This window comes from Crocuta crocuta, unplaced genomic scaffold (assembly GCF_008692635.1).
Source record: "Crocuta crocuta isolate KB4526 unplaced genomic scaffold, BGI_CrCroc_1.0 scaffold35, whole genome shotgun sequence".
NCBI lineage: Eukaryota > Metazoa > Chordata > Mammalia > Carnivora > Hyaenidae > Crocuta > Crocuta crocuta.
Genome location: NW_027530625.1, coordinates 1,228,456 through 1,256,148, shown reverse-complemented (window position 1 = coordinate 1,256,148; position 27,693 = coordinate 1,228,456). Strand labels below are relative to the sequence as shown.

Genomic DNA, 27,693 nt, shown 5'->3' with positions numbered 1-27,693 from the left:
TATAATCAGTTGGTTTTAAATGTTTTACTAACCCACTTGATAATGATATTTTATCCTTTTTATATATTACTGGACTTTGCTGACTAGTGTGGAATTTTCATGTGTGTTCATGAGGGATATTAGGTTATATGTATTTTTATATCTTTGTTCAGTATTATTATTGGGGTTATTTTTCTTTTAGATGTTTGAAGTTTCTGCCTTTCACATTTAAATCTTTAATCTACTTGGAATTGCTTTTTATGGATATGCTATAGCTGGATTTCAATTTCATTTTTTTTTTTCCATTTGGAAATCCAGTTGCCCCTGTAATGTGTTTTAAATGGCCATTCTTTTCCCTAGGGATTTGCAGTGCCATCTCTGTCCTAAATCTATATCAAGTCTTTATCTTCAGGTCTTATTTTGGGTTTTTCATTCTGTTAGCTAATTTGTCTATTCCTATGCTAATAATATTTTGTTTTGTATTGATTACTATAGTCTTAATATCTGTCAGTAAAGTTTCCTCACCTTCTTTTCTTCAAAAATGTCACACTTAGTCCTTTACCCTTCCATATAAATTTTAGACTTGTATTATTAAGTTTCATAAAAGCCATGTTGAGATTTTGATTAGACTTTCATTGAATATATGGTCTGTGGTGAATTAACATTTTTATGTTAATGAGTCTATCCAATTGTGAATGTGATGTCCATATTTAGGTCTTATTTTAATATCTTTTTTTTAATCGTTTATTTATTAGAGAGAGACAGATCATGATCATGGGAGGGTCAGAGAGACAGGGAGACACAGAATCTGAAGCAGGCTCCAGGCTCTGAGCTGTCAGCACAGAGCCCAATGTGGGGCTCAAACTCATAAACCGTGAGATCATGACCTGAGCTGAAGTCAGGCACTCAACTGACTAAGCCACTCAGGTGTCCCTTATTTCAGTATCTTTTAATAACATCTAAACATATCTTCCATAAAGGTCCTGCACATGTTTGAGTCATTTTTTTCCTCAAGAACTTATGTTGTGCGTGTGTTTATAAATGGCATGTATCTTTAATTTTCTGTTCTGTTGTTTAGCAATTCAGTTTTTAATATCTTGGTCTTTTGCCCGTGTACCTAATTAATTCTAGTTATTTATTATATGTTCTTTTGGGTTTCAGATAGAAATTCATGTAATTTATAAATGACTGTTTTGTCTTTTTTTCCTTTTTAAAAATGTTTATTTATGTTGAGAGAGAGAGAGTGTGTGCGTGTGGGTGCCCATGCGCATGTGAGTTGGGGAGGGCCAGAGAGAGGGAGAACGAGAATCCCAGACAGGCTCTGCACTGTCAGGGCAGAGCCTAACCTGGGGCTCAGTCTCAGGAACTGTGAGATCATGACCTGAGCCGAAATCAAGAGTCAGATGCTTAACTGACTTAGCCACCCAGGCGCTCCCCCACCTTTTTTCTCTTTTCTATTCTTTATACCCTTTATTTCATTTTTTCTCCAGTTGTGCTGTCCAGTATCTCCAATATAGTGTTGAATAGAATTAAAGATAGTGAATTGTTTTATTGTGTCTGATCTTAGAGTATTTTACCATTCCTCCAGTAAGATAGGTCTTAATTAGTTATTTATTAGGTTAAAGAGGTTCATTTGTGTTTCTAATTTGCTTTTACTTGTTTGTTTCATTTACTTGCCACAAATGAGTGTGTCTAATTGTTGCTCTTAAATGAATTTGCTTATTCCATCTTCCTGTTTTTTCTTTGGAATTCTGCAATTTCACAGTGCTTTATCTCTGATAATAGACTTCTTATTTCTTTTGCGTGGGATTTCGAGATCAGTTCTGGAATGTTATCAGCCATTATTTCTTTGACTTTTGCCTCTTCTCCATTCTTTTTATTACATTCTTTTAGAAATGTGATGAGAATGTGTTAGCCTTTTTCACTCTCTCTTCTAAGTTGTTTATCATTTTCAGATGAGACTTTCAGGGTGGTATGGCCATAGACTATCTTTCTTTTCCATATATTATTTTCTTCTCTTTGTATATTTAGACCATATTATAGATAACATATCTGGGTTTATTTTTCACTTCACTAATTTTACCTTTACATGTGTCTAATCTTTTCCACTTGTGAAATTCCATTGGATTCTTTTATAGATCTGCTTGGCTATTTATAGTCATTTGCTTTGTACTGATTTTCAATCTTTTATTTTTTAAAACATAGTAAACAGTTTTTTTAAATTTCTGATTGTTTTAGTTGTCTATAAAGTGATATTTGTAGGAAAATTTTGAGGCCTTGGTTAAATTTTGAGTCCCTCCACAGTAGATCTGTATTCATTTATGCTTCTGGCTCTCACCTAGAGGTGCTGATAATTCATTATGCTGCCCCATAAATGATCTGTTTGCCGTTTTAGGAGACCATAGTAGGTGAATTTGGGCTACAAATCCATGTGAGAGCATATTTTAGTTTGAAATTGTCAGTGGAGATGTTTGTTTCCACCCTGCAAGAACATCCAGAATAGAACATTTTCTGCTGCAGAATTTATGCAGATTAAAAAATTTTTACACTAAAGATGTAGCCCTCAAGACCTAAATTTAGGTTGTGGTATACTTAGGAGTTCCTAGGCTTTACCTCTTTTCACTTCTGCCTTGTGTCGCCATCATTTGGTAACGCAAAGTGTCCACAGTTTGGCAAAGAACTTCAGGGTAAAAGCCAGCTTTGTTGCTGACTTACCTGAGCTCCAGTCTTTCCATCTTCTGCTCTCTGGGGCACTATATAATCCACTTGCTCCTCGTTTTCATCAACTGTTGATATTGTCTTTTTCGTTTTAGCTGTTCTGTTAAAATCATGGTAGCGTCTCATTGTGGTTTTCATTTGCATTTTCTTGATGACTTGCAATGTTGCAAGTCTTTTCACGGGCTTATTTACTAGAAGATACTATATCATATATTTCCTTTGGTGAAATGTCTGTTCAAATCTATTACTTGGGTAATAAATTTATTTTATTTATTACTTTATTATTTATTACATTTATTACTTGGGTTTTTCATCTTACTACTACTAAATTGTAGGGCTTCTTTATATACTTCAGGTACAAATCTTTATTAGATATGTGCTGCACATATTTTCTCCTAATCTGAGGCTTGTCTTAAATTTCCTTAACATTTTCTTAATTTCGGAGTCGAGTTTTTCTCAATTTTTTCTTTAATGGTTCATTTTTTGTGTGTTTTATGAAATATTTGCATGACCCAAGAACACAAAAGATTTTCTCTTCTATTATAGGTGTTTTATAGATTTATCTCTTATATTTAGGGATCTATTTTCATTACTTTTATATTTGATGGGAGGTAAAGAAATTGATATTAAAAATTATAAATTGAAATTAATAAAATGCTATATTATAGTAGCATTTAATCTGAAATACTTATACCTGAAAGTAATATTCTATGTCAACTTTAATTGTAGAAAAATGAAATAGTTAGGGATAAATTGAACAAAATACTTGCATTCCCTAGACACCGAAAGGTGTGAAGCCTTTCTGAGAAAGTTAAAAGAAGATCTAAATAAATGAAGTGATAAGCCATGGTCATGGATTCTAGAACTCAATGTTGTCAGGGTGTCATGATGGTTTATTGTACATGTCACTTGTGCTGTGCTGTGGTGCCCAGTTGTTGGCTCAGATTCTAGTCTAGGTGGTGCTGTGACTAACATTTATAGTCTGTTGACTTCAAATAAAGGAGATGATGCTCCAGTACTTGGTTGGGCCAATTAAAGTCTTAAAAGCAAAAACTGACCTTTCCTTGAGAAAAGGGGATTTTGCCTCAGGACTCTAACACCAAAATCCTGTCTGAGTTCCCAGCCTGCTCTCCCACCCTATACGTTTTGGACTCAAGAATGCAATGTCTCTTCTTACCTGAGTTTCCAACCTGCTGCCTGCCCTAGAGATTTTGAACCAATTCCTTAAAATAAATCTTTCTGTGTGCGCACGTGCGTGTTTACACCCCCTATTGATACGGTTTTTCCCTGGAGTACTGTTACAGACAAAGATATCCGTTCTCCCCAGGTTGACCTATAGAGTACAGTGCAATACCACTAGGTCTGTTTTTCTAGAATTCATTTAGCTGATTCTAAAATTTGTATGGAGATTTATATGGCAAAGGATTTAGCTAAAAGAAGTTTGAAAAAGAAGAATAAAGTTGGAGGAAGCATAATACCTGATTTTAGCTCTCATTGTAAAGCTGTGGTAATCAAGACATTGTGGTATCGGCACAAGAATGGACATATAGAGCAGTGGAGCAGAACAGAGAGTCTGTTGATTTTTTTGACAAAGGTGCCAGAGTCATTCATGGGTGGGTAGGGGAAAGGATAGTCTATTTATAAAAAAGTTGATGGAGCAGTTGGATATCCACAGAGAAAAACAAAAGTGACTTTTGAATGAATATACTTCTTTTCAGTACAGAAAAAAAAAATAATTATCTTTATTTAACACCATCCAAAAATAGAAATTGTTGTGTATTTCCTTTTAGTTCTTTTCTAATGATATATGTAATATACATATGGTACACATACACATATTTGAAAATTTACATATTTGAGATCATATACCTCTTTTACCTTACTTGATCTCCTTTTACATATTTTTGTAACATTAAGGTGTCCTCTCTGAAGGACATTTTTTCCCCACAGAGGACAGTTTAATGGCCACATAGTGCTAAATCATGAAGGTGTTTCCATACTCAATGATTCTTCACTGTAGTAATTAATAATAGTAATAGTAGCTGCCATTTACTGGTTACTTGCTACCTAGGAACTGTTAAGCACATTACATGAATGATACTGTTGAATCCTAATGAAAACTTTAAAATATTTAGCTCCATTTTAAAGAAAAAGAAATCAAGGGTTTAAGTAACTTGCCTGTCTCTATTGTGTGAAGCTGGGTTTATAATCAAATGTCTTTTATTCCAGTTCTTGAGAAAAAGAGACTGCCAATTTTTAGTCTCTTTACAATTTTTTTTGCGATCGTAAGAAGCTCTGAATTGGGTATATTTGTGTTTAAATAATTAACTACATTTCAGGCGTGCTTGGGTGGCTCAGTCGGTTTAGCATCTGACTTCAGCTCACATCATGATCTCATAGGTTGAGTTCAAACCCCGTGTTGGGTTTTGTGCTGACAGCCTGGAGCCTGCTTCAGATTCTGTGTCTCCGTCTCTTTCTCTGCTTCTCTATCCGCCCCCACAATAAACAAACATTAAAAAAAGTGTTATCTGTATTTCAGACATCTGAACTTCTTTTCCTCTACTAGTCCTTCATATATTTTATCCATCCATCTCTCATGAAAAGTTTTCTGAGCCAGCGTAGTTGCCTGACATGGCATGAGGGACAGAGCTGTGTATAAACTGCAGAGGTGCTCTCTGGGTTCATGAAGGCTGGGCCAGATAAGTACCAGTCCAGGCAGGCATTTCCGTAGGAGTGCAAATCTACAGAGGAATGAGTGTAAGGGAATTCTGTGGTGCTAACTATTCAGTTATTACTCATTTTGGAAGACAAAGAATAATTTTAGTTGTCTGCCCCCTAGGACATTGAGTCCCAATTTTTTTATTGTTTTTAATTTTAATCCCAGTATCGTTAACATACAGTGTTGCATTAGTTTCAGCTGTACAGCCTAGTGATTCAACAATTCTCTGCATTACTCAGTGCTCATAATGATAAGTGTACCATTGAGTTCCACCTTTAAAATAGAAGTATGTAGACGTGCCTGGGTGGCTCAGTTGGTTAAGCTTTGGCTCTCAGGTCATGATCTCATGGCTCGTGGGTTCCAGCCTTGAATTGCGCTCTGTGCTAACAGCTCAGATCCTGGAGCCTTCTTCAGATTCTGTGTCCCCCCCTCTCTTTACTCCTCCCCTGCTCATGCTCTCTCTCTCCTTAAAACATTAAAAAAATTTTCTTAATGGAATTATGTAATGTTGGTCAAGTCACTTAACACTTTGCTGACTTGTTTTCTCCGTTTGTGAGAAGGTCACTATGTTTATAGCTTTATGACCAAGTGAAGTGTCCTAAGGAGGGAGTGTTTCCCAGTGAGCAAAATCTTACCTATTCTCAATTGGGAAGATATCAGGGAGGCAACATGGTGTTTTGGCTTTGGATCCAGAGAGAGCTGGATTCAAATATAGCCCTAACATTTATCAAGTGATCTCATATGCATTTCCTGAGGCTCAGCCCCATTTTTCTAATATCTCAGAATGTAGAACAAAAACACACACTGATCTTTTAAAAGGATCTCAAGAGTCCTTGGTTTGTTCTCCAGTGCACACACTGTCGCCCCCTCACCTCTGACCGCCCCATTAGGGTACAAGAAGCTGGGTAATCCACCCACTTTCATATGATCCCAGTCCTTCTTCCTTTTAGGAGTTATTCAGTTCAGCTTGTTCTGTATGACATGGTAATGGTGGAGTTAAATCTTCTTGGTCCTTGACTTCTATCATCTGCAGTTCTATTCATCCTTTGCATTCGTAACTGTTGTTGGAGAGCATAAGACCCAGTGAGATAGGAGGTCCCGTCTAAGTTTATGGAAAAGATTGTTTTTAAGCAGCGTAAGAATTGTGTTTACATTTAGAATATCCTTTCATTTTCAGTTCCAAGTTTAAGGCTTATGTACCCTTGGTGTTGGGGGAGGAAAGATAAGACAATTCTAACAGTCTCTCCATTACACCTGGTGTCAGTCTGTAACTCCGTAGGCAAGTCCCAGGATTTGCCCTGAGGCACCAAGAATCTCAGAAACCCACCACAGAAGAGGAGGAGGAGGAAGAGGAAGAGAAAGACTGATAAATTAAAAGTTGGAGAATGATAGCTAGTTGGTAGAATAATGCCTACCCACTTGTACTCACTTCTGCTGATGGGAAGATGTACTTTTAAATTTTATCTGTATTAATAGAGCCATGATGATTTTTGCTTAGGGAAACCTCTGTTAAAGATGATTGTTTTTAGGTGCAAGAAAAGAGGAATGTGGAACCTAGGTAGAGATTAAATAAATATGCATGTGTGCATATTTATAAATACGCACACTTTCTTCCTTTTCCTAAAATGGCAAGAAGGATATCTGGGGAACAGAATGTACTTCTTCTACAAGCAGATCTTTACCTTGTTGGAATTTGGGGATTCCTCTTAATACATAAGACATGCCTCTTTCATTGTTTAACTCTGATTTCCATTTTAAATTTAATGGGCACTGGTTAAATTAGTGTAGTGGCAGATACTTGGTAAGATGTAACTGTTACGTAGCAACTTAAAAAGTTTGTTTAGAGTGAGCCACTAAGCTTTGTGGTTTATTTCTTATTTTCATATGCCTTAAGTAACCTTAAGAGGACATGATACATAAAGAATAGCCATCGTAATTTAGAACGGAACATGCTTGATCCCTGTCTTTCTCCGTCTAATGAGTTCATGTAAAAAATATATCAAAAGAAATACTCATAGCAGAATCCTCACATTTCAAAGGGGAGTATATTTATTATAAGAACTGCTGATTCATTAGGAATGCTTCCTAATTCGAATAGCAACAGCTGCTTCTGGTTAGAATAAACTCCATCTCTTCTGTGCCCCCTCTCTCCAAGGGGATGTTAAATTTTGGTTTAAGGCTTTTCTCCTGCTTTAGCTTTTTCTCTCCCTTCCTCACTATTACCTCAATTAGGAAGCTTTATCCTTTTCAGTGTTCGCACAATTTGAACAACCCACTGTACTCACCCCCACCTTTAAAGAATGACTTTCTTTTTAATATTACAGATGCTAATAAAACCCTTCTGATAATGTGTTTTGTTTGCATTCACAGTGGCAGTGGAGTGCACTGTGCAGCAGAAAGAAAAAAAGTTGAGACATGTTGTAGTCATGAATTCTAAGCGCAATAATTTAAAATACAGAGAGCATTTGAAAAACTGCCATTGTCCATTAAGTGAAACCACTGTATTAACGTATCATAGCATGCTGTTCTAATCACTTTCTCCAAATACCAGCTTTTGAAAGAAACATGGCGGTATTTTTCATACAAAATCTGAAATCGTGTAATTGAATGGCTTGGCAGAATAGGTAAATGAATGTAGCAACATGCATTCAAATATGTCTCTTTGGTTTGTAATGAGCTGATTGAAGTTCACAGTTGTAAGACTTGCCATTTTATTTCCTGATTTTACATTCTCAAACCAGACAAAGGTGCCAGTTTTTTTATATTAACAGAAAAAGGAAGAAGAAGATTGTTCATAAAAAATTAGGTGAGCTCTTTTGGGGGGATCACTATTAGATTCTGTGTGCCAGTAGCTTTTACTCAACTGTCCTTCTATAAAATAAAGAATCCTCTAGTGTGACCATCTCTATTTAATTTTAGAAGTATTCGGAACCCCTCGTAGGGCTTAAGGAAATTCTGTCACATTGGATGGAGTTGGTAGTCTGCCACATGTGTGCATGCTCACGTGAGAGAGATAATTGGTGCCTGTGCATACTCCTCTCACAGCACTTATCTTAGTAATTACACTTGTTGATTTATGCATCTGATTCCCCCTCTGGACACTGAGCTCCTTAAAATTAGAGACTGTGTCTGATGCACCTGTTAGCCCCAGGACCCAGCAAAGAGCCTCCCAGTCAATAAATGTTTGATGACCAAATGAGCCATGGAATACTAAAGGTAAATGGGGGTCAGAGTAGATGTCAGAATACACAGTAGATGGAAAGATCATCATGTTTGGAGCTAAACAGGCATTATTTTAAATCCTGGTTAGTAAAGGACTCTGGAAATACCATGTGGAATCCAAGTAAATTTTTGACGTTTCAGGACAATTCTAACTATTTAAGACCACAGCTGCTCTACATTCTCTCAGACAAGAGAATCTATGCTTTTTGGCGCCCTACTTGGTAGGAGGTACAGCAGAAAAAGAGAGTAACACTGGGGAATTTCAGGGCCATGCATTAGAGACAGGGATAGCTACTTCTGGGTTTGTCAGGATGTCCTTTTGGCTGTGCAAATGTGTGGCTCTGGGTTTTGACTTCCATTCTTGCTACAAAATAAGAGGGTTGAATAGTTCCAAGCAGCTGGCTGCTCTGTATCTCCTTTGTCTCACATGTGTGGCTCATGTGGCAGAGAACTTTTGTTCTGCTTTTTATGGTCATGGAGCAACCCCTTTGCCACCGCCCATGGTACTGGAATTAAACCTCTGGACGGGGTATGGTTTCTAATTAGGAGAAAACATGGTATAATACAGAGGTACAATACATTACCACCCCAGTATAGACAGACCAGTTTATTTCATTTGCATGCAAGATGCATCTCGAGTAATCTGTTAATGTTAAATTATGTAGCTAATGAAGCTTGTGAATGATACGCTGTTTTACTATATTAGGTGGACTGGAGGTGTTCTTGTAATAGCCCTTCACTTGGGATAGAGTGACAGCTAGCACCGTGGAATTGTGATATATGGGCATGCCCAGGGAGATATGTTACTATTAGAGTGTCCTTCATTGGTCAGCGGTGGGGACAAGGCTAAAGTATATGGTATGGCGTAAGAGATCATAGATAGAATTATAGAACTGCATAGCCATTACAATTGGTATTTAATAGATGTGAATTTTCAAAAGGTAGATTGTGGTAAGAACAGGAGGTAAACAGGTTATCTCAATAGAGTGTGGATATATAGGATCTAGGATACATTATTAGATACCCCATAACGGGTGAGGGGAATTGACTTAGATGGGGCACAAGGAAGCATTTTGGGGTCCTGGAAGTGTTCTATATATTGATCGTGGTGGTGGTTACACAGCTGTGTGCAGTTATCAAAACTCCTCTAAGTGCACACATGGAATGGATGGATTTTATTGTATGTAAACCATAATTCAAAGTTGATTTAAATAAAAAAAAAAAAGGATTATGAGCTCTGGAACAGGAAGACCATACTTCCTGACTGCTACTTAACTGCCTTGGTGATTGCCACGCATCTTTAAACTTCCATTTCTTAATCTGTCAGGTGCAACTGAAGATACCTATGTCATGTAGCTAAGGTGAGGAGAGATAATGGCCTTGAGACTGTGTAGTCCAGTGCCTAATGTAGCTGAGGTGTACTAGATATTTTGACTCCCATCCCACAAATGGCTCAGTATGCCGAACTGGTCTTTAGCTGAAGCTGCTTTATTTTAGACCCATAAAAGTTAAGTTCAAACATTTGTGAAAAGTAAAAATGTTAACATCCATATGTTTGTTTAACGATAGCTCTTAGAGTCTTATTACTGTTGCTATCTTTTATATCACTATAGCATACTAAATCTTCTAGGGTTCAGTCTTATTTAATTAGTTAGGAACAGTATATGGTATTCCTCCAGTCAGAAGAGCACAAGGAATTATTTGCAGTGGTATTTTGAAAAGAGTCATTCATTGAAGAATGATTGAAAAAAAATACTGGTGATACAGTTATGATTCCTACCATTTTTTTCCTTTGCTTTCATTCTGTCTTTGAAATGAAATCTTTGGGGCGCCTGGGTGGCTTAGTCGGTTAAGCGTCCGACTTTCGCTTAGGTCATGATCTCGCGGTTCGTGGGTTTGAGCCCCGCGTCGGGCTCTGTGCTGACTGCCAGCTCAGAGCCTGGAGCCTGTTTCAGTCTGTGTCTCCGTCTCTCTCTGACCCTCCCCTGCTTACACTGTCTCTCTCTCTCTCTACTAGAAATAAATAAAAATATTTAAAAAAAAATGAAATCTTTATCTTGCATCAAGTGGAGAAATATTAATAAAATCCCTATTGACTTAGCCAATTCTTTTGTGACAGATACAATCTTAAAAGTAACTGTGAAGAATATACATATGCCTGTGGCACCTTAGCATTTTAAAGGCATTGAAAATAGTCCAGAATGTGGCTTAGAACCACTCTGTGGCCTGAAAGACCAAGTAGACCTCTGCTGCCCAAAATCTTAACAGGTGCTACCTATTTTTGAATACCTGATATGGTCTGTGAACCGTAGTGGGCACTTGGTATTATTTACATTACTTTATTATTGAATTGCTTAATTTTTCTGTATCATGGCCTTGGTGTGTCAGTAGGAAGTGGCATCCTTTTGCAGAAGAAAGTGAGCATGGGGAGGCAAAGGAACAGCTCGGGGTGGGGGGGGAGCCCTTTGGTAAGTAGAGGAACCACACCTGTTGCTCTGGGCTGTCCGACTCACCCTCCTCTCCCACTATGTCATACAGCAACGCTCACTCTTTAAGCCATCCTTTGGCTAAAAGGAGCTCATTATTTTAGGTCTTCTCCTACAACCAAATCCTAGGATTTCATTGCATTTAGTAATTTTTTTAAAGTAATTAGAAGGGCACTGACAAAAGCCTTTACTTGCAGAAACCTCCCTTCTTCCTTGAGGACTTAGGCCAGCTACATGGGTCTTAAGACCTTTGAGTTTATCTGCTTCCAGACTTCCACTCTATTAAAGTGATACTCTAAAAAGATATATCTGATCAAATTCCTCCTCTGCTTAAAACTCTGCTTTCAGGAAAAGAACTAAACTCCCTAGTCTCACACATGAAACTCATAAGCTGGTCTCTCTGGACTTCTCTAGGTCATCTTCTGCCAGGATTACCCTCCCTCCATCCCCTGTTTCATAAAATATTACGTAGAGAAACATCTTGTCCCACCCTTAGGTGGGATCCAACCACCCCAAGTCATTTATGGTTCCTTGTCTCTGCCTCTGAAAAATTTTGTTCCCTTCAGATGGAAGCGCTCCTTTATTTTACCTAACTTCTCTTCTTCATTTAGCTGGCACCCTGGTCTAGTCAAGATGCTCTCTCCTTCCATCTTCCCATAATGCTTGGTGCCCTCCTGTATCACGGCACCCTCATGTTGCATTGTGATGAACTGTTTACATGTCTATCTTCTCCCAAGAGACCCAGGTCCCTTCAGGACAGGCAGCACTGTGTCTTGTTCGTGTATTTATCCTGGCTATCTAGCACAGGGCTGGCACGTATCGATGCTTACTAAATGTTCATTTAAATGCCCCGGTCTCAAAGATTTGGCCTCTCAATGTAAATCTTCTTTCCCTTCTCAACTTAGGATAGCCTTGGATAAGTGAGGGTGTCTCAACTTTTTGAGGCCCACTAGAGTTTATTGAGGCTGTTTCCATATGAAGAAAGGTCACTGAAAACCTTATTAGCCAACCACCCCTGCCCTTGAACTGAGATCCATGATAAACATGGTGCTGTGGAAAGAGCATGGACTCTGGCATGACCAGTAAAGAGTGCAAACTTCCATTTCATCCAGAGAGCCTGTTGGGGAAATGGGTCACCACAGTTATTAAGCACACTTAAGGAAATAAGAAGGTAGGCTTTTGATTCTACTTTCCCTGAAGGATCCACTTCCCTACAGCCAAGCAAGAGGACTTGGACGTTGGTAGGCACACACATTGGCTATATTTAATTTAAAAGTTAATGAAAGTAGGGGCACCTGGGTAGCTCCATCAGTTAGGGATTTGACTCCTGAAAGTTAATAAAAGTAATATGTATTGATTGTAGAAAGTTTGGAGAGTATAGGAAAATACGAAAATGAAAAATTGTGCATATTATAGAACCTGCTTGTATATCTAAATTTATTGAATACTTTTCTATGTTAAAATATTTTCCTGTAGTCTGATTTTAATGAGTGTATAATATACCATCATTTGATAGTTAATAATTTATTGTGAACTATTATATATATTTAGCTTGCTTCCAAGTATTTGCACTTATTTAAAATTTTAATGTTTATTTTTTTTTAAATATTTTTTATTTATTTCTAGGAGAGAGAGACAGACAGTGTGAGCAGGGGAGGGTCAGAGAGAGGGGGAGACACAGACTCTGAAATCAGCTTCAGGCTCTGAGCTGGCAGTCAGCACAGAGCCCGACGCGGGGCTCGAACCCACGAACTGCTAGATCATGACCTAAGTGAAAGTCGGACACTTAACCGACTAAGCCACCCAGGTGCCCCTTTAATGTTTATATTTAAGAAAGAGACAGAGACACAGCATGAGCAGGGGAGGGGCAGAGAGAGAGGCAGACAGACTCCAAAGCTGGATCCAGACTCCAAGCTGTCAGCACAGAGTCCCATGTGGGGCCCGAACCCACGAACTGTGAGATCCTGACCTGAGCTGAAGTTGGACGCTTAACTGACTGAGCCACCCAGGTGCCCCAGTATTTGCACTCACGAACAACACAGAGTACTTAAAAGATGAAACAGCTTTTTTCTAATTTCTAATATATTTTTTTAAGTTTACTTACTTATTTTGAGAGAGAGAGACAGACAGACAGCAAGGGAAGGGCAGAGAGAGAAGAAGAGAGAGAGAATCCCAAGTGAGTTTCACACTGTCAGCACAGAGCCTGATCTCACGAATGATGAGATCATGACCTGAGCCAAAATCAGGAGTCGGAGGCTTAACTGACTGAGCCATCCAGGTACCCTGACTTTTTTCTAATTTTTAAGACACTGGATGCTTAGTACATAAGCCACAGAAAATGGAGAAAAGATGTAAAAGGAAACAAAGATTATCTATAAATTCCACAATCTAGAAATAACCATTGTTAATTTATCTTCTAATCTTCCTATGAGTGATTATGATTCCTTACAAAACATAGTTGTGGACAATATTTCTTTTCAGTCTGTATTATTTCATGGACATCTTCCTATATCATTAAGGATATTTTAAAACCTAATTTTCTGTTTCCTGGATTTACCATAATTTATTTAATTTATTCTCTTAGCACATGTTTAGGTGTGTGTATGAATATATTGCTATTATGCACAATAAAGAACTACCATTTAAAATATATCCCCCCAAAATTAAGCTACAACATTTAACACTGGGGAAAATACAGTAAAAATAATTCATGCATACATTTTCTGACCGTCATTTTAATGTTCTGCTTTTAGTAGTTACTCATTGAAGGACTTTACTGCTCTCTTTCAAACTATGTGAGTTTAAGAATTTATATCTGAGAAACCAGTTTCTGCTAGGTTTGCTGTAGAGAAAAAGATTAGTTTTTAGGGATTCTTTTGAGGAAGACCCGGAGCCAGTACTGTCACTGAGGATTTAAGACACAGTTTTTTTAACCAAATACTTCATCTCCCTCTAAGTAAACATATTTTGAGTGAGTTTAACACCACCAATTTTAGGCTTTTGTAACGTTGCCAACTGCTTTTCTAGGTTTACAATAAAGCAGGAAGTCATGGGGTGCCTGGGTGGCTCAGTCTGTTGGGTGTCTGACTTTGGCTCAGGTCATGATCTCGCAGTCTGTGAGTTCAAGCCCCACATCGAGCTCTGTGCTGACAGGTTCCAGCCTGCTTCAGATTCTGTGTCTCCGTCTCTCTGCCCCTCCCCCCCTCTCAAAAATAAAAATATAAAACTTTTTTTTTTTAAAAGCACCAAGTCATAGGCACCAATATTATTTAAAAAATAAGGAATGACTGAGAGGTATAGAGTTGTTTTTGTATTTATTATTGTTTTTAAATCAGGGCAACAAAACAGAGTGGCTAATGGCATGTTGTTTCGATCTGATCTCCCTGTTAGTGGATCCTCAGCTCCTTCATTGCTCAGATTGGCCGCCCAGCCCATTGAGGGGTCACCTGAGGAGACTGGTTCGTGCTGTGGCTGTGTTATGTGGTTCCGAGGAGATGCATACCTAACCTCTTCTCAGGGGGACCCAACTATTATCATATTTTTCAAGTTGTGTTTTTGTTGCCTCTATCAGGTCATTCCTAATACCATAGTGGTTTCACATACACATCTAAACCAGGGACCTACATGCGTTAAAGCTACCCTTTGTTCACCTCTACCCAGTGCTTAGCTTATTTATATTAGGCAGTGAATGAGTGAATGAGAGCTAGCTACAAAGCAGATGAGTTTAATGGTTGCTCTATGTTAACAATTTGAAAACACCTAATCAAATGTCAAGTGTATGTGCCATCTAATGGGCACTTCACTGATACCGTTCCCTGAGAGATTTTTTTCAGAAGAGAACCTACTGGTGTAGTAAAGCACACACACCTGATCTGTTTTGTGGCTGTGTGACTCTGAGCGGGTTACTTGCCCTGTCTGTGCTTCAGTTTTTTCATTTGTTATCGGGGGGCAGGAGGGGGGGATATAATGATACCTGTTGAATAGAATCATTATGAGAAATAAATAGGCAAATGCATCTAAAGCTCCCGACACGTGGTAATTCCAGAAGAAATGGTGGCCTCTACCCCTATTACTTTTATGTTTGGTGTGTGATGAGGGGCACGGCAGTAAAGATTCTTGGATCTAGATGGGTCTTGTAGTTAGTTAGTTGGACAGGTGATACTCCCCTGCTCGGGGTGGCTGTGTCTCTGTGTGATTAATTTTGCATAAAGAAATCTGCTTCCCTCAGCCTGGCCCACATGTGCTACAGAATGACAGAGCAGTGGAGGTTTGCGGTGGAGGTTTTCTCTAGGGTAAGAGAATCTCATGGGCAGAATAAAGCAGAGGAAGGGCTCCTGGGCTTGCACAAATTCCTGTTTTTCCTTCCCTTGAAAGCTTCAGCCTCATCTCCAAGAACATTTTGGGAGCGACCTCTTGGTGAGAGAGTTGCTCTGTCACAGAAGGTAACTTGGGAGCAGTTTCCTGTCTGTCCTCGTTGCCAGCTCTTAGTAAGGTCCTGCTTTGTAACCCAAAGGAGGCTTTGAGCCTCAGCTGTCTGGAACAATCTCTAGTCTTATCACTTATGTTAATGTTCCTTGCACAGGTCACTCTTGGATGTGGTGCTCTGGGCAATCTCACCCTAGAATGCTTCCCTTCCTTTGTTTAACCTCTGACCTGTGAAAACAAGAGTTAATCAAGAGTTCTGAGGTAGCTAAGAGGAAGGGGAAGTGTTTGGTTACAAATTAAATATGAACAAGTCATAAGTCATAAATCCCCAGTAGTGCTACCAGTTGTGTGTCTCAAGTTGCATATGGTACAGGGTGTTTGGGTTATAAATTCAAGTTCAGGGCTCTCTGATTGCTTGGGGTTAGGTGCTTGGTTAGTTTTCTTTGGAGCTAAAAACTCTTTGCTTTTTAAAACATTACTTTTATTGGACCAGCTACCTTCACATCCTACTTTCTCTCTGTGTGCCTGTCTGTCCTTCCTTTCTTTACCTGCCTGCCTGCTTGTCGTGATTGGTGTGCTGTTCTGTGAATTGAGACAGAACTGCCCTGAAAGAAACGAAGCATATGGAAAAAGTTGCCAAGGAAAGGCATTGAAGCATAGAGCATAAATGGGTTTAAGAGACAGCCAGACACTTTTATAGAGAGATTTGCGATTGAATGATATAGCATTCGAGCGGAGATCTGGGGGCGGACCTGAGTTCCAACAAGTACTACTCCTGGAAAACTGACGCCCTGTCTAATCCAGCATTTCCTTTAATTGTCACCATAAGCATACATTTAAAGCTTTGTACTTGAAACTTAAAAAGGCAACACGGCCTGTTTAAGAATCTATGACCTGGGCCATGATTTGTCTAGATAAGTTCTTAGAAATACACGTCTAAGGTCGCAGAGGCATTGGGTCTTGGCACGAAGCTCTGGAAACTTAAAAACTTAAAAAACCGAAGACATTTTTGAATCCAACTATTTATATTTGTGTTTCTGGATCTAACACATACACTAATACCTAAAGCAATAAAGAGCTGACACATGACTAGTGTCCCTGGAGCTGGCAGTGAAAGAAAACATGCCGAATGGTTGGGAGGAAGCCAAAGTTGGATTGCTCAGAACACTTCCAGCAGAGGGACTTTTGGAGACAGGCTTTCATTTATCAGGGCATTACAGTGGGAACCACACGGTAAGAATTCGAAATCCTAATTTCAGGATTGATCATTGCACGGGATCGCTGTGTGCAATTAATGATGTGTTGCATGGAGCGGTTAGGATAGAAACCCTACGGGACTCATTTGGTGTCTTGAGTTGTGCTTTTAGTCACTGTGTTGTCCCAGGTAGGTCACTTCACTTCTCGGCGACTCAGTTTTTCTCACCTGTAAAATGGGATGATAATCCATCTTCTAGAGTCGTAAAGAATAATACTTCAAAAAGCCCGAAGCTTGGTAAATGTTTTCCCTCTCTCTCCATTAGCTTCCACGTCTTCACTCTGAAATGTGAGTATCATCAAACAGTGTCTCAGTGGGTTCATTCATTTTGTTGTTTACTCCTGAAAGTAGGACAGGATTTCTTGTGTAGCCATTTCTTCCCCTTGTTGTGAGGGGTTTTTTTTTTGTTTTTTTGTTTTTTTGTTTTCCCCAGTAGAGACAATATGTTTCTCTTTTGGTCTGTGAAAGATTCTGTAAAGTGGGCCTTGGTTAGAACCTCACTAACCCATTATATTATATTATGGTAGTAATTTAAAACCATAGAATCAGATGCTCTGAATGGGGGGAAAACTTGCAGGTGTGTGAATACAGGAGTGGGCCGCATCATAAACTCTCTTAGGAAAATGATGAAAGGCCTGTGTGCTCGCCCTCTCTGGGCTCAATGGAAAATATCTGAGAATTACACTCAATTGTTGGTGCAGGTGTCATTACTCCAAAGATCTTCTGTTAGCAACACTTTACCGGTGATAACAGAAAAGTGCCTCTGTGCTTTCCTCCTGAGCAGTCTCCCTCAATCACAGTAACGCTGTCATAGAAAAGAAGATGGCAGATCTGCTCTCTAAAAGCAACAATTATTGAATACCCATCAAGAGAGAAAAGAGCCTTCTTACCAAAATCAAATCCAAGTGTGTGTTTGGGAAGATTTATGTAAGCACAGATGTTTTATGGGAACTTTTTGTGTTTTTCCCTAATGCAAATTAATATTTCCGCTCATTCAGTACATGCAATATATTTTCCTGCATAGATATAATAGGTATCACCATGGGATGTTAATTATGGACATAAATCAGAGATTTTTGAGCTTAACTGGCTACCGTAATAAATTTACAGTTCGACATTAGCAGCTGTGAGCAAAGCAGAATGCTCAGATTGAGTGAGACTGGCTTTGATTTCCCAGAGGGAGTTGTTTATTCTCCTGTTGAGGTTCCTCTGACATTTGATCTTCCTAGCACCACGAGTATGGTCTTTGCAGGGAAAAACATTGATTTCTGGGTTCCAGGTATAGTGGTGGGCACCCTCACAACAGTTGTGTGAACGTAGGTGGTATATCCCCATTTTATACATGGAGGAGGGGGAAATGCCTCAGGCCACAGCTGGAGACAGAACCGGTACCCCAGCTCAGGTCAGTCTTCTGACTTTACAGTCTCTGTAAAGGAGATCAGCAAAGTCATTTCTGTGTAGAGACTTCCCAGAACCTCTCCTCTCTGTTCCCTTTCTGCACCTCTGCCCAAACACAGACCCTGTGTTGCTGACATCATCTGCCCATGTGTCTGCTTCCCTCATTAGACTGTGGGCTCCCCAAATGCTGGGACCTTGGGGTCCCATACCGTGCCTCATACAATGCCAGCCATATACTGGATGGACTTCAATAAGTGTAGAGAAATGTGTGGTTTGACGGATGATTGACTGTAACATTTGCGGAATGAATGATCTGGAAACGTGTGATGTTTGGACTGTAAACGTCACTTCAGTTTTAAATTCCAGAAAAGCATGTATTGAAGCTTAATGTGGTTAGCTCAGAAGAATGTGGTGTGCTTTTCTCATAAGGACGAATGTGGACTCCTTGCTGCCTAGGCTGTAGTTTGAAAACTGTGGACTGGCCCACATGGGTGGTTTGTTATGCTTGCAGATGGGAGTGCTTGTTGACTGAGAATAATGGGGAAGAAGATAGGTCTTATAGAAGGCAGTGTGGTTGGGATCTAGGGTCTTCTCTACTTCCCAGCTCCAGTTAGGAGGGCCAAATGAAAAGCCTGGAAGTGGATGATAGGAAAACTCAGGGTAAAGCTTTTCTCTGCAGGTAAGTGTGGAGACAAGAGTGTCTTCTGAAGAGCAGGAGAAATGGGTTAGAGATGGGAGAAGAAGGGAAAGTTTGGAGCAGACTCTCTGGGGGAACTTGGCCTGATAGAGGATTCCTGAGCAGTTCTAAAGGCTCACCTGTGCTTGAAAAATTAAGCGGCCAAATTAAAACAATCAGCTTCATTTTGTGACATTTTCCCCAGTGCTTGACATAGGAACAAAATAGATGGTGGTGTTCATTTGTGTTGGATGGATAGGCACAGGGTAAGAAATCATAACTTTGTAGGACCTTCGTGGTCTACTTTGACTCACTCTCAAAAGTGTCACAGACTCCAGCAGTCCACTGGCAGGGCTCATTTTTGGTTCTGGATCATTTTCCTAACCCAAATGCCCTGCCTTCCGATAAGAGTTGGTTGACTCAGTAGAAACTGCAGGCATGAGTTACAACTATCAAGGGAGCTTCTGACTTACTGAATGTCTGACATGTGCCAGGCACACATTAGAGATTAAATAGTCAACACACAGCCATGATACCTGCTCCCATGGAATTGACACCAATAGAGAAGACAAAGAAGAGAAAGCATATGTTGTAAACCATGGTGACCTGGCATGTAGGGTGAGCCCAGAGGGCCTCACGTTCTGGGAATCAAATCTGTTTATTTAAGTGGGAACCAAAATTTTATAGTAAAAAGTAGGAGAAACTTTCTTTAGGATTTTCTCTAGAATAAAATGAAACTTGGGGCACCTGGGTGGCTCAGTTGGTTGAGCGTCTGACTCTTAATTTTGGCTTGGGTCATTGATCTCACTCTTTGTGGGTTGGAGCCCTGCATTGGGCTCTGTGCTGACAGTGCAGAGCCTGCCTGGGATTCTCTCTCTCTCTCTCTCTCTCTCTCTCTCTCTCTCTCTCTCAGCTCACTCTGTCTCTGTCTCTCTCGAAATAAATTTAAAAAAAAAAAAAAGAAACTCAAATTTTGTAAATAGAGTTCAGCAAAACCTAGCTTTTATTCCAGTAATACATTCTTTCTTAGAGTAAATAATGAGTCCACAATGTTTATTTTTGGGTGGGGGGAGGTTCTGATTTTTCTGACAAAATAACACTTTATGTTTGACTTTCTCAGTATAATCATTAAAAGCAATTTTTCCAAAAGTATTTGAGGACTTTATCAATTTCCCCAAGGCCTCACTTACTCCTTTGATTTTGAATTCATTTTCTTTTGATGTGACTGCTGTGCCGCCATCCTTGTTTTTCTGGACTCTTCTCTTTGTCCCTTGTTACCTGGTCTCATGCTCCCAGGTCTTCATTTGTTGGTTACTTTCCTCAAATCTGAGCAGGTGTTCACCTTAAACGAGGGCTTCATGAAATCCTGCATCCTTTACAATGGTTGTCGTTTTATTTACCTTTTATTGTAGATATTTGGCCAGTGTGACACTGATGGAAGAGCAGGGGTAGATGCTAGGTCAGACCAGAAGGGCTGGTAGTGGGGTCTTAACTGGTTTAAGTGGTCACATCATTGGGGAGTATTTTCCTCTTGTGATGGCTTGTGCTTACCTATCACTCTGGTGACTACAGGACAGGAGGAATTCCTGCACAGAGTCCTGAAGGCACCTCTGGCCCAGACAGAATCAAAAAGAGCCTCTCAAAACTGAGATTGGCGAGAGTGTTAGGTAGAGATTCCAGGCACCAGCCTGGGTGTGTCTGCATACCTCAGTTACATTGGTTAGGTGGCCTATATCTTCTTATAGAAGAGGAAATTGAGTCTTCGAGAGATTGCTTTCCTAAGGTGGCACAGCTAGAAAGTGTCAGAACTGAGATTGACAACAGGTTATTTCTAGCATCGGCCATGCTGCTCTGCCCTTTTTATTTTTTAATTGTGGGCTGGGGGGTTGTTTTCTTTGAAAACTTTGGATACCGAATGCCAGATAGCCTTAACCAAGGGATGCTTTGTCATCTGATGAATCTTGGCAAAATCTGAAACGAAATAGGAAAAGAAGGGATACATCTCTTCAAATACCCAAGGTGGACTTTTAAGAACTCCTTAGGCAGTGGAAATCACTGAGAAATTGAAGACCATATTCAATTCAATTGTCACGCTTCTTAGCTTTAAATTCATTCCAGATATACGTTAAAACCAGCTGTACAGTGCTCAGGGAGGTCCTACTTCATTATATTTCTAAGATAATGGTGTCTCAATGTTTAAATGTTAAAATTTTATTATCAAGTACTTTTCTTTTTATTATTTATATTAGAACCAAAACATTCTATTGATCTTCTTAAAAATTATGTATATAACTAGATCTTCAAAGACTTTAGGGTAACAAAGTGGACATGTTCTGGTCAGGCTGAGATCCACTGGACTCTGCTGAGGGGGAAATAATCATTTTCTACCTAGTTCTGAATACTCATCATCAGAATGTTACTTCTCTTAAACTGTCCCTTTGGTTTCCCGGTGATAACAGAATGAAGGGTGGGGAGGCCCAGCAGTTTGGCATGTGATGGGGCTTCTGGAGTCTGGTGCTTTTGACCCCTCCCTTGCCTTGGGTCCTGCAGCCCCTTCTCTCTGGCTGTTCCAGCCACACACAGCGCTCCAATCAGGCCCAGTGGGTCAAGCCCGTGAGTCATTGCTCATGAGATTTTTTTTCTGTCTCTAATGCTCTTTATCCCCAGCCTTACCAGCCTTCCTCCCATACTTGGAGAACAACTTCTTGAAGACTTAGCTGTTGTTCAACCTTCTCTGTGCCCTGGGGATTGACTGGGGATTGTATGCCCCTCCCTATAGCCATGGTTTTAGATTTTTTTTTATTTTCCCAGCTCATATTATTATTCTGTATACTCTAATTGGTCTACTTATGCTATTTTTCACAAAGTTTTATATTTATTTATTTTGAGAGTGAGAGAGAGAGAATGAATGATTGAATGAATATCCCAGGCAGGCTCCACACTGTCAGTGCAGAGCCTGACGGGGGGAGGCGGGGGGGCGGCGACGTCATCTCACCCACCATAAGACCATGTCCTGAGCTGGAATTGGACACTTAACCAACTGAGCCACTCAGACACCCCTACTTACAGGACTTTTGATGAACTGAAAGACCTTTTAGATTCTCTCCTTTTCCATTTAATTACAATTTTGAAAAATTACATCTAGAAAAGTTGTGAATATAGCACAAATGCTCCATTTGGGAGATGTTGCCAGAATAGTATCTAGTAACCCCCCAATACTTCAGTGTATTTTTAAAAAGGGAAACATTCTCTTACACAACCACATTACAATCATCAAAATCAGAAAATTTGTGTTGGTTTTGATACAGCACTACCATGTAATGCTTGGACCACCTGTTTACGCAGGGAAGCAAGCTGTAGTTAGAATCACGTGTTGCATTTAGTTGTCCTGTCTCTTTCGTTGTCTTATTCTGGAAGAGCCCCTCAACATTTCTTTCACTTCTATGAACTTGACATTGGCTATTAGTTTGTAGAAGGTCCCTCAATTTGGATTTATCTGATTTTTCCTATTCCATGGCTAGGATATGATGGAAGTATTCTGTATTGTTTCATTGCATCCCGCCAGTTGACACACCAGTTCAGTTTGTCACATTACTCGATTGAGGTCATGTCTCCCAGGCTCTTTCCTTCTTTTCCCCTTTGTGATTCCAAAGTGTGTTGTGGATAATCCTCATCTTCTCTCATCCTCATCAAACTTTTCGATTCATTTATTCATATTAGCACAGACTCGTGATTTCCTATTTTATTAATTGTTATATAATCTCTGTATCATTATTTGTTTTGATGCTCACGGGTTTTGTCAGCCATAGCGCCTCTACACTGGCATTTGTGTTCTGTTGGCATGTCCTAGTCATGTAATGAGTGCTGCCTTTTTTTCTAGGACAAGATATTTCCCAGCCCCAGCCCTGGAATCACACATTTCTTCAAAGAGCTCTAGTTCCTTTTCATGGCAAATGGTCCTTAAAAACCAAGATCTGGACACTAAAGCGTGCTCATCATAATTAGGGCGTCTCTGCTTCCAAGGCCCCTTAGTGGCTAGAGCTAGAGAATACATGTATATATAATGTGTGTGTGTGTGTGTGTGTGTGTGTATACACACACACATACGTTATGTATGCATGTACATACATTTGTATTTCTGTTTATCTGTCTCCATGATTTCACACAGTTACATCTAATTCCATTGTGACACCATAGGTTCATTCTTGTTTCTTCCTGGTCCGTATTTGTAACTCTCTTCTCTGATAGTAGTAATGGTTTCCATTATATATTTACATGCTTGATCAGAGTCTCACTGTGGCAGGTCCTTTCCTCCGTAGCCGCCTGCCTCACCCCACTTGGACTCTGACATCTTCGGCAGAGCTGTTCCATTTGGACTCTGACCTGAGGCACTGCAGCCTCCTCCTGCCATTGACATTCTTCTCAACTGCTTGGACTCTGCCAACCACCCTTCATGGGAGCCCTCCTACGCAGTTAGGCTCTGACAGCTCCCACTGAACTGCTTTCCAGATGTTCTTTGCACTCCTCTTAGGTTCCAGCACTAGTCTAGCCAACCTCTCTGACATAGATGCTTTCTTACCCAGTACCAGGCCTTTGCCCCTACTTAAACCTGCACCCCCTCTTGAGTGCTGACCTTCCAAGGCAGGCCACCTTCTGTGTGATACTCTTCTTATCTTGCTGGAGCCCTGCCTTTCCCTTGCCAGGGAGCCCTCCTCACCTGACTCAGACCCCAACACTGCGGGCCTGGTTGCCCTGCTGGAGGATCTCTTCCTCCTCCTCCTCCTCCTCCTCCTCCTCCTCCTCCTCCTCACAGCTGCTTGAACTCTGACATCCTGCTCACAGCTGCTATTCTCTCAGGTGGCTGCCTTCCTCAGCTTGGTCAGTGTCTGCCTCCACTGCGCCCTGTCACACACACACCCTCACACACACCCCTGTCTTGTTCGGGCTCATCTAATGTCTCTAAACCAAACTATTAGCAAGAGATGTGAGGCAAGCTTTTTCAAATTTGTAATGGTTTCCTGTCTAAATGCTTAATGACACTGGTGTGGACTCCTGTCATACATACACTTCTACAAGGTCACTTAGGCACATGTGTACTCACACAGAACAGTGGGAATGATTATCCTGACAGTCCATTCAGTGGAGCGAGATTAGAAAAGTAAGTCGTCTGTCCTCGGTCAGACTCGGTTCCTGAGTTCAGCTGGAGGGTAAGCCACTCTCCAAGCTGACAGATTGGAACAGAGTTTTCATTCACTGTGTCCCCCAAACTCAGGCCAGCTACTTGACGTCTACAAATCCATATCTGCTCTATATTGGGGGCAATTTAAGGGCCTTTTATAGGTGATTTTTACTGTGGGCCAGTTGACTCCAAGCATGGTCTCTGGAACCTGCCCCTGCACATCTTACGAGGGCCTGTGATGGCCCATGTCAGTGAGGCCGTGTGGGTAGGAATACTCGGATACTACCTGGGTTCTTGAGTTTAAGACTCCGTATTGCTTCACACAAAACAAGAGCCTGTTGTCCATTTGACTGTTAGGCAAGGGAATGAGGGCACAGCCTCGAGGACAAAGTTACCTGAGCCACAGTTTGGTGAGAGAAGCATGGATCATGGCCAGTGCCCGGGAAGCGAGCTTGTCCTGTTTTGGCTTTGCCCCTTGGAGGCTCTGCTGATTGGTCATGATAACTTGATCAATCGATCCCAAGTATGAGCTAAATAAAACTCTTGGAAAATAATTCCAGCTCCCCCTACACAAACTATTTTGTTGTGTACGTCTCTCTTCCCTACTAGAACCATGGCCTTCCTGAATGCAGGGGCCCTTTGTTGCTTGGCGTTGGTGCTTTGGCCTTGGACTGAGCTCGCCGCACGGTGACGCTCTGCATTGCAGACTTGAGCGGTTGCATAAAGGTAGCCAGCGGGGCAGGCCCAGGGATGTTTGGAAACTGCTTTAGGTATCTAGGGACGAACAATGTAATGGAGTGTTTGCTTCCTGTCTCTGCACCGGGAAGTGGTGTTTACTCCACGATGACAGACATGCGCAGAATGGAGTGGAGGGCCTCCGTACCCTCACCTGCACCCTCGCCGGCAGCGCGAAGCCCTGGTGCCGCCACTAATGAAGTGATCCAGGAAACGCCACTGGATAAAGTTCAGCTGTGAACCCTGGCCTCCCAACCGGGGAAAAGAGGGATCCTTTGAAGAAGAAGACAGCTGGGTTTGGGTTTCCAGACCTTAACACTGCCATCACTGGATATTCATCTGTCAGTGAACAGGGGACGACATGTGGGGAACAGTTGTGTCCGGTCAGGCCAGAGGGGGGAAGAAATGGCTGATCTCCAGGGTGACTGCAAAACCTCCCTTGGCTGAGGGTTCTGCCTGGTGTAGCCAAGAAGAATTGATTCGGTGAGGTGGAGACCGAGTGGGAGAAGCTGGGCACTATCTGCTGTGGTCCCCTTCCCTCAGCCCCCTAGCAGCAGAGGATGCAGAGGCTTGAGGGACAGGGCCCATGCTGGCTGGTCAGCTGAACCCAGTGGCAAAATCTTCTTCCATGTGTACCGTAGTCCTGACTTCCTAGAGAATCCAGCCCGCTCCCCATCACTTCATCAAGCATTCCTAAAATGACTTCAGCTTTTCTCTCATTTGCTCGAGGCCATGGTTTGCTTGCAAGAAAATATTTTTTCTTCTTCCTTTCCTCCCCTCCCTTCCTTCCTGACTTGGAGTTGCTGGATTTAACTAGTGGCACTTTTTTCTTTCAAGGGGGGAATTTTTTTTTTTTTTTTGTAAGCCTTAGATGAATTTGTTTACTAAGAGTCCTCTAATCTGGGCAAGAGTTTTCGTCTGAGGGGATTTATTGTTCCCACTATAATGGCTTTTAACTCAGCCGAGGTTTATTTAACAGAATAGGAAAGGAGAAACTTATCTCCTCCCTAATCCCTCTTGAATGTTTACATTGCTCTGCCAAAGTAAATGCTGTGTAAAGTGGCAGCAGTCATTTGCTGTGTAATAGTCAATATGCAGCTGCCAGAGCTGATTGAAACATATTAACATAAGTGATAATACTGTCATAGAAGTGAAAAGTTAAGTTGCTTATCAGTATATTTTGATAAGCTACTTAAATTTTACAGTAGCATGTGCTGGCTTCAGACAGACGGTAATGATGGAGAACTGTGCACGTTATCTGTCCCCTGGATTGCCTCTCACTTCATCTGTTACCCTCGGCCGTACAGCTGGTAATCTGTACAGGGTGCTGAGTTCCCTCTGGCCGGCGGGATCAGTGCTCCACTGCTGTCCAGCCCTATCAAGAACAGACCCTGCGAGCTCAGCAGGGCAGATGTGAGCAGGACAGCAAGAGCTTGCTTGGTACTACACTCTCCTCCTTTGACTTTCTGTTGTTTCGGAAACGTTTCTGATGGAAAACAAAGCCATTTAAATTAAGTGACAAAACTTCTTGGGAGGGGAGAGATAGTTCAGCAATAATACCGTAGCATTCACGGGCTTTTTGCTTTTAGTCTTTGTTTAGTTCTCTTCAGTCAACACCAAGCACGGGGCTCCGTGCTTGGCCCTGGGAAGAAGAAGTGAAGAAAGATGTGATCCTTCCTGTCTGTGCACAATCTGTTAGCAAGACGGACACGCCATTGAGTGCCACGTGGTGTGTGGAATGTAACGGGGAATATGCATGTGACCNTAGGAGAGAAAGTAGAAATCAGCGAGAGTAGACCATGAAGGTCAGAGGGAGGAAAGAGCCAAGTGTCTGCAAGCTCGGGCAGGATGCCTGGCCATTCTCAGAGGGAGGCTGCAGCGAGAGAAGGACGCATGTGGGGAGGTAGAGAGGGCAGCCAGAGACAGTCAAGGACCTGACAACGAAGAGCCTCCAACGTCAACCGAAGAAGTCCAGTAGTGATGGGGCACCACTGCAGGAGCTGGGTCAGTGTGCCACTTAGACATGCATTTTAGCAAAAGACCATTCTTGAAGCCCCACTGAGGGTAGAGTCAGTTCAGGACCAGACTGCCCTCGGAGCAGCCTGGTGACGACCCAGCAGAGGGCAGTGGGGACAGAGTCAGAGCTGGGCCTGCAGTAAGTATAGAGGGTGTGTGGTACAGGTAGGACATCTGAAGTATCATTATGACTGGTTTTGGGCTCATGAGGCCTTTGGGACATCTTGTAGGCGGTAGCGGGGAAGTGCTGCGTGTAGCCCATGTGGCTGTGTGGGTCCAATCATGAGGCACTTGATTAGAGGCTTTCCTGGGAAGGGTGGGTGTGGTGGGGGCCTATTCAGAAATTGTTCCTGATTGCAGAGTCTGCTTTGAATTTCTTCTCTGTGAACCTGTTCTAGCTCTGAGGCATGGGAATAATTTATAATGGACATTCAATCCTCTCCCTTACATAGACCATTTTTTTAAATCCCAGAAATAATTAGCATTCTACTAGTCTGTGTTTCTAGGAGGCTGTGACAGGAAGCCTTCTCAGGATGTAGAGGAAAATCTGAAACGTACCAGTCTTGCGTTAGCTCCTGGTTAAAGTTTTTGACCTGCATACTAATGGTTCGTGTTTCTGCCCTTCTTTCCCCAGCTATCTCCCCTGGTTCGAGGTATTTTATAAGCTGCTTAACATCTTGGCGGATTATACGACAAAAGGCCAGGTATTTACCTTGTATTTTATTCTTTTCAGCAAATAACTTTAACATTTTGAGTATTAAAGTAATACATGCCTTATGTTTCATCAAAATGTTTACTAAAAAAGTAATGCATGCCCATTATAGAAAGTTTGGGAAATTCGGGAACTAGGAAGGAAGAGAAAATCACTCCTAATCTCTCCCCCTA

General features: G+C 41.1%; 1 protein-coding gene across 6 annotated transcripts in view; it reads left to right on the top strand.

Moving 5' to 3' along the window:
* The window catches only part of DENND1A (DENN domain containing 1A), a 917,228-nt gene that overhangs the window by 626,076 nt on the left and 263,459 nt on the right, over positions 1-27,693 (top strand). For all 6 annotated transcript variants that reach the window (XM_077768204.1, XM_077768202.1, XM_077768203.1 and 3 more), the window contains exon 5: positions 27,443-27,512. In XM_077768204.1, the coding sequence (XP_077624330.1) occupies positions 27,443-27,512 (70 nt within the window). The remainder of the gene's footprint in view (positions 1-27,442; positions 27,513-27,693) is intronic.